The 7,576-nt window shown below is 53.5% G+C and overlaps 1 protein-coding gene across 4 annotated transcripts in view; it reads left to right on the top strand.

Annotated features, from left to right (window-relative positions):
* The window catches only part of FRMD8 (FERM domain containing 8), a gene marked incomplete at its 5' end in the record, with an annotated part of 53,255 nt that overhangs the window by 16,754 nt on the left and 28,925 nt on the right, over positions 1-7,576 (top strand). Inside the window, 6 exons of one of the 4 annotated variants that reach the window (XM_084634245.1) lie at positions 20-125; positions 905-989; positions 1,992-2,159; positions 4,939-5,040; positions 5,481-5,539; positions 7,127-7,293. In XM_084634245.1, coding sequence (XP_084490371.1) covers positions 120-125; positions 905-989; positions 1,992-2,159; positions 4,939-5,040; positions 5,481-5,539; positions 7,127-7,293 — 587 coding nt within the window. Of the gene's footprint in view, positions 1-19; positions 126-886; positions 990-1,991; positions 2,160-4,938; positions 5,041-5,480; positions 5,540-7,126; positions 7,294-7,576 lie in introns of those variants that run through there. The other 3 variants (XM_084634243.1, XM_084634244.1, XM_084634242.1) reach the window with 3 other exon arrangements.

The following is a 7,576-nucleotide window of genomic DNA, read 5'->3' as shown; positions in this document are numbered from 1 at the left end:
GCGGGCGGGGATTGGGCGGGACATCCCTTCCTCCAGCTTCCGGGGCCCGCGGTGCTTCCAGCTGCACAGACCCCAGCAGGGAGCGGGAGAGATTCGGGCGGGCGGCGAGTGACGGCGCCATGGAGGTAAGAGGGGGCTTGAGAGGAGGTCCCCTGGGGCTTTCCAGGGGTCTGGGCTGCCCTCCACACAAGGGATTCCCCAGGCTTCCTGCTCTGGGGCCCCGCACCTCCTCCCACCCCAGGGACCCTGCACCCCTCCCCGCCACGGACCCTCTGCCCCTCCCTCCCAGTGCCCCGCACTCCCTCCAACCCAAGAGACCCTATGTCCTTCCCCCGCACCGCTCTCACACTCGAGACCCTCTGCCCCCCCTGCTGTGGGGACCTGCACCCCTCCTCCTTGATCCAGCTCCCCCTCTGGCCCTGCATCCCCTCCTCAGAGGGCCATGGGGACCCCCTCACACACACCCATCTAGAGGGCTCCCAGCCTGGGGCTCTGCATGCCCCGCAAGGATCTTTCCCGACCCCCCGGCCCTGGGATATCCCTGGGTTCCCCCCAAGGGGACTCCCTGCCTCCCCCCTCATCCACTATCCCCCCCCAAGGGTCTCCCAGTGCTGCTAAGATACCCAACTAGTGGGCCCTTACACTTCTAGCTGGAGGCTCCTATCCCCCTACTTGGGTCCAGGAACCCCCCTCCCCCACACCAGCCCAGGCTCCCCAGTGCTTGGCTCCCATCTATGCTCTCCTCGAAGCCCCTGGAGCTGCCTGCTCTCACCACTGGGATGTTTACCCCAGTGTGTGTCTTCCCCCCCCCTCCAAAAAATCCCACCTCTGTCTGGGGGTGTCTCTCTTGGTAACACCCCCCATCATGGTCTGAAACCCGCCCCCCATGTTTGTGTGTCTGCAGATGGAAAGAGCAGATGGGGCTGCTGTCCCCCCGAGCTCGGCAGATCGCTCCCACCGAAGCAGCATCTCCTCCATGTGTGCCCGATGTAGGTGACATTTGGAAGGCGGGTGGTGTCTCTTAGAGGAGAGTGGGGTCTGGTGGATTCAGGGCAGGGATTGGGAGCTAGGACCCCTGGGTTCTTTTCCCAGCTCTGGGAAGGGCTCTAGACTGGGGGGTGTTGGGGCAGAGAGGCAAGACTCTTGGGTTCTGTCCCAAACTTTGGGATTGGATTTACTAGAGTGTCTCACACTTCGTAACTTGTGTAGGCTGAACTTATTATGCACCCTGGGCTCCTTGTGTCCCTCCATTTCCACATCTCCTGTTCTCCCCAGCTCCCTGTATGCAATGCCCCCATCCCCCTCTATTTCAGGGACTCCCTGCAACCCCATTTCCTTTTTCTCCCATGCCGGGGGCCGTATATGGCCTCCCATTTCTCCCTTTCCCGTTTTTGTGACTTTTTTTTCACCAAGTTCTATAGGGATCTGCCAAGAATATTACTGGAAATTTTGGAGCGACTCAGATGTAGCGTTCAAAAGCTACCATGTTACAGATAGAGAGATGCCCTGGAGTTGAGCATAAAGGTTGATGTAAGCCAACTCTTGGGCCTCTGTTGAGTCAGCTGTGTCATGGCTACAGCAGGTCAGGACTTTTTCCATGCACTGTTTGTCACCCAAAGATGCAACTTTGTCAAAACCAAAACTGTTCATGAAACAGGGTTGGTTTTGACAAATCTCTGAGCTGAAAAACTTTTGGAAAAATAAAGAGTTTTGCGGTTAAGTAACAGGCTGTGTCGTCTTTTTTGAACCAGAGAGTTCTGGGAATTTGAGTCAAAATGATGTGGTGTTTGGAAATTTTAGCAAATATAGATTTAAAAAGATCAAAATTGAAATACATCAAAACTGATCTGGACTGAAAATTTTTTCAACTCTTTGGTTTGTGAAAATTTTCATGTTTTTGACTTTTTATCTTAGTTTGGGAAGGAAAATGTTTTGAGGTATCATAAACTTTTATGAAACAGGAAAACTATGACCCTCTGCTCTCCTCTTAGCACTGGATGTCCTGGTATATCTGATCGATGACACTGCGGTGCAGCTGAGTGTGGACAATCTAATGTCTGTCACTGTGCATGAGCTACATCGCATCGTCCGGGACGCCCTGCAGCTTCCTGAGTGTGCCATGGAAGTCTTCTCCCTGTGGCTCATCTCTCCCTTGCTTGGTAAGGTGCTTGGTTCATTGTCATGATCTCTTATGCTACACCCCCTCCTATCTCCCAGGGAGGCCTGTGCACAGCCTCCTGTACTGTTGCATTACCCAAGACTTTGCAAGGCTCATCACCCCCTTTTACAGGTGAAACTTAGGCACAGAGAGGGGAAGGGACTGGTCTGTGGTCATGTGTAGAGCCATTGGTGGAGTTGGCAATGGAACCCAGGGGTCCTGACTCCCAGTCCCCTCCCAGAGCAGGGAATGAAACCCAGAAATCTGGTTCCCAGCTCTGATCACTAAGCCACAGTCCCCTCCCATTGCTAGGGATAGAACCCAGGAGTCCTGACTCTCGGCCCAGTGTTCTAACTGCTGGACCTACTGTCCTCCCAGAGCTGGGCATAGAACCCAGGAGTCCTGACTCCTGGTCCTGTGCTGAAATCATTAGCCTGCCCTGTCTTTCCACTGACAAAGTATTTATCTGCTTCTCACTTCGCATTGTCTATTTCGGATGTAGTAAATGGTTGCTGTTTGATTTTGGGTAGGTTGGCTGTTGTGTGACTCAGCCATTGTTTGTTAAAATAAATAAGGAATGAGGAAACTTCCTGTATCCATCCACCTGTGTTCCTAAATAGAGGTTCTGAAATGCTTTCTGTTCTAAACAGCCTCAGCTGTTAGAGGTGGTCGCATCTCTGTGGTGAGCGAGGGAACCCTGTATAAACATCACCCCAGAGGTGGCTGCATTTCAACTGTCATTAAAGCAACTGCTATGTTTGTAATAAAGTGCTTTTGGAATGCGGCTGTTGTTTATACAGAGGTCCCTCGGTGGGTTCTGAGGTACGGCTGCCCCTAGAGTGGGGTGCAGGGACTGTGTATACAGGAGTTCCTCACTGAGCATGTGATGTTACATTGATTTACTGTGATGAACACTAGTAACATTCCCTCTCTTGCACACTTACCGGACAATCATCTGCTTTAAGTGCAACCAGGAACTCTGTGTAAAAGTCCGGAGGGGTGTTATCAGGAAGTGTTGAATGGCAGGCATTGGGTCAACCTGGGGCTGTTGATCCCGAGTCTTCCCAGCTGGGAGCATGTTGGGAGCAGAACGGAAACTTCCAAGGAGCATCCAGGCAAAATGAATCATTTCATGGCACTGTTCCAGCTAGCTTAGCTGTTGTTTTTGTCTCCTGGCTTACATCTGTTCCCTTATCTCCAATCAGCTTCCCCTCCCTAACACATCCCTGCTGTAACCTGTCAGATGTTCCTTGCTTACCCTCTCAGACGTCCCCCAGCCTGCTGGTTTTCATTAACCCTCTCCCGGTAATAGTCCCAGCAATGTCTGACTGTCTTCAAAACTTAGCATCTCAGGCTTTCTAGCAGATGCAATCAGTATTGCTGGGTTTGATGCCCTCCAATGTGAAGGGAGACTGGGAGTCAGGGCTCCTGGGTTCTTTCCCCAGCTCTGGGAGGGGCGTGGGGTCTAGTGGGTTAGAGCACGGAGCCTGGAAGCCAGCATTACTATTAGTACAAGCTGTTGCATCTGTCATTGGGGCTCAGTCTCTGTCTGGGTGCCTAGATGCTGTAACTAAGGCTAAGTTTTAGTCACGGGTATTTTTAGTAAAAGTCATGGACAGGTCACGGGCAGTAAACAAAAATTCATGGGGGGAGGAGCGGGCCATGGGTGCTTGGTGTGGGGGGGAAAGAGCCGCGGTGCACGGCCCAGGACCCCCGCTGGGGGGGAGGGGTGGCAGCACACAGCCCAGGAGTGGACCCACGCTGGTGCTGGGGGGGCGTTCGGTGGCTGGCAGGCTCCTTACCCGGTTCCGCGCAGCTCCGCGGAAGCGGCCGGCATGTCCCTGCAGCTCCTAACGGGAGGGAAGGCCAAGGGGTCTCCACGCTGAGTCTGCAGCTCCCATTGGCCAGGAATCGCAGCCAATGGAAGCTGTGGGGGCGGTGCCTGCAGGCAGGGGCAGCACACAGAGTCCCCTGGCCCCTCTGCCTAGGCACTGCAGGGACCTGCTGGCCGCTTCTGGGGAGTCCCCCTGAGGTAAGCACTGCACCCCAACTCCCTGCCCCAGCACTGAGCCCCCCTCCCACAGCCTGACTGACACACAGCCTTAGCTATGCCGACTGGTGCACTATAAAGAACTGCAGTTCAGGAAGTTGGATATGCTTCAGATCAATGAGGTTTTGGGGTGTGGTTTTCCATCTGCCAGTCTCCGTTGCCACCTGTGCGTCTGCTGCCCTTGGTTAGCAGCACCGTCTCCCCCTGTGGCATCCCAACCTGCTGTGTGGATGGCCTGCTTGGGACTCCAGTGGTAAGGAGCGCAGCTGTTACCCCTCCTCTGCCCCCTCTCCCAGGTCTGTGGGGACAGAGGGAGCATTCACAAGGTGGTGGGGGGCGTGTTTGAGTTCTCCCATCCCACACTGCATGCTGACTATCCCTGGACCCTAGCAGTGATGAATTTAACAGGTGCTTGGAGGGCTGGTCTTTTATTTCTATGATGGTAGTGCCGAGAGGACCCAGGTGACAACAGGGCCTCTTTAGGGGGTGTACGTTATTGGTAGTATGACAGTAGTTCCTAGAGGTCTCAGCCAAGATTGGGGTCCCATTCTGGGGTGTGTATTATTCATAGTACTGTGATTCTGTCCTGATGGCTGGGAGGAGAGTGGAGTGCAGTAGGTTAGAGCAGTGGCGGCTGGGAGCCAGGACTCCTGGGTTCCACATTAATATTAATACCAACTTTGGGCTGTAGCTGATGCTCTGTTAGAGACTCTCTCTCTTTCTGTCTTAGAGGTGCAGCTGAAGCCGAAGCACCAGCCATACAAGGTGTGCCGCCAGTGGCAGGAGCTGCTCTTGCGTTTCACTGATTGCCGGGAGGATGAGATCATGCAGGGTGCGTGTGTGAAGCTTCCTCGCTCCTTCCTGGCCTGCTGACACCCCCGCCTCGACCTTGGAATGCCCTCCTCCAATTGCTGAGCTCATACTGTCTGGCTTAGTTGTACAGAGGGGGCGTACGCCAATGGCTAGAGCTGGGTGTGTGTGAAAAGAGCCAGGACTCCTAGGGGGATGTGGTCAAGTGGGTGAAAGCTTTGGGAGTTAGGAGTCATAGGTTCTAGTCCCAGCTGGGGGAGGGGGGGCATCTAGTGGGTTAGAGCAGGGAGTGGGAGTCTATCCCCAGTTGGGGGAGGGAGTCTAGTAGGATTGGTAGCTGGGATTCTGGGGTTCTCTTCCCAAATCTGGCCTGGCTGGCTCCCCAGTTTCCAGGAGGTAATGGTAAAGCAGATTCTTTTGGACCACATACATGTCTTTACTGGAGTCTCTTTCGTCTCCCAGATGAGCCTTCCCTGCAGTTCAGAAGGAATGTGTTTTTCTCGAAGAGACGGGAGCTGCAGGTGAGCACGAGGGCTCCTGTCTGAGTCTCCTCTGCTGGTGTCACTCACCTCTATGACTGTGTGGCAAGGCCTTTTGCATATTCATCAACTTCTTATTATTTAACCTCTGGTTATCTGGGGAGTGAAGAGCCTAAACCCACAAGAGATGGGGTCCTCGGGAAATCCCAGCCTTGTCATTCGCAATTTCTGTTGCAGTAGCTATGCACGGGTGTCCCCTCCCTGGCAGCCCAGATCATGGCTCCTGTTGTGCCAGGCACCACACAGACCATCCCCCAGGCCACATCATGTGGGGCACTGCATGGGTAGATTTTGAGAGACAGTCCGAGAGATGGGGGATTATTTTTGCTGTTATACAAATGGGGAAACGGAAGCACAGAGAGGGAAGTGACTTGCCCAAGGTTACACAAACGAGTCGGTGGTAGAGCCAGGAACAGAACTCAGGTGTCCTGCGTCCCAATGCCGGGCCCTAAGACCATTCCTCCTACAAAAACATCGACTCTGTCTCTAGTCTTTTGTAAAATCTTGCTACGACCAACCTGGTGTTCTGGACTTTGTGTCGAACTGTGAAATCAGTCCCTCTGCCTCCTGCTCTGGTTCCTTAGGCCTCATCTACAGGGGAAAGTCACATTGGTTAACCACAGATTTAAGTTATAGCTGGTTTCAACTCCTGTGGAGATGCTGTAAATTCGGTTTAATTTAACTCTGTTCCCAGTGCCATGCAGCGAAGCAGCTCAGTCTGTTCATTTTATTACGAAGCAGATTGAGAGAGGATCAGTTAGTGCGGGATATCTTCGTGGGGAGAAAAGCCCATGTGCCAAAAGGACAGAACTGGTCGGGAATTCGTCAATATGATTTTTGTTTGGAAAATGCCAGATTGTGGAAACCAAAACTCTGCAGAAACCCCTTTTGACACATGTAGCACGGGAAACTTCTCCAGATCCGGGAGGGCCACCAAGAGAGGCAGGCCGGTAGGGCACTTTCCTGGGATGTGAGAAACCCAGGTTCAAGTCCTTGCTCTGTCAGATTTAAATTGGGAGCAGGGTATTGAACGTGGGTCCCCCACATTCCGGGTGAGTGCTTCCTGGTGGGGGGAGGGCATAAGAAATTTTGTAGGGTTTAGGTTTCATTCTCCCATTAGAACAAATACAAATGTTGAAACTTAACAATTTTCCATGCAATGGAATTGCTTGCCAGCCAGCTCTGCTACAGGGCTCTGAACCTAGCAGAGAAAGGCAGAAGAGGAACCAATGGGTGGAAGTTGAAGCCAGACACATTCCAACTAGAAATAAGGCACCGGTTTTTAACAGTGCAGGTGATTAACCACTGCAACGAACTCTCAAGGGGAGTGGCAGTCTCAATCTTTTGAAGCCATCCCATCGAGGCTGGAAGAGATCGATCGGAGACTGGGCTCAATGCAGGGGTAGGTGGGTGAAATGTAATGGCCTGTGTCAGATGGGAGATCAAACTAGAGGATCAACTAAGCCCTTTTGGCCTGGAAATTAACCTCCTAGGCAGCCCAGCTTGAACCAGAGGTGGAACTGGAGCCACTCTCTGGCCTTTGCTTTGATCACACCCTTTGACCCGCAGATCGAAAACGAGGCCGTCCTGCGGCTGCTCTACGAAGAGGCCAAGTTCAACATCCTGGAGGGACGTTATCCGTGTGACGTCGAGGATTGTGAGCAGCTGGGGGCCCTGGTCTGCAGACTGCAGCTGGGTCCCTATGACCAGGACCAGCATACGGCCTGTGCCTTGAAGTAAGGGCGGGGGGCGGGCATTGCAGGGGAAGAAGGGGGGGCATGGTCTAGAGCAGGGGTATCGGTCATCTGGAGGATCAGGCTTTTAACTGTGGGCCGGGGTATAAGCTCAGGCCTATGTACTCCCCCTTGGATGCCCAGTAGATCTCCCACTGGCCTTGGTGTGGGACTGGTTCTGGGAGCAAGGGGAGAGCAATCTTTATGCAGTTGCTAGGGGGCTGTACGCTTGGTAGCTTGCGTAGGCCAAGCGCATTGCACAAGGGCTCTGTACATCCCTCCACCG

Source organism: Lepidochelys olivacea, assembly GCF_965140295.1.
Source record: "Lepidochelys olivacea isolate rLepOli2 genome assembly, chromosome: 7".
NCBI classification, from domain to species: Eukaryota; Metazoa; Chordata; order Testudines; family Cheloniidae; genus Lepidochelys; species Lepidochelys olivacea.
Note: the sequence above shows the minus strand (reverse complement) of the source record. Positions and strands in the feature narration are given on the sequence as shown.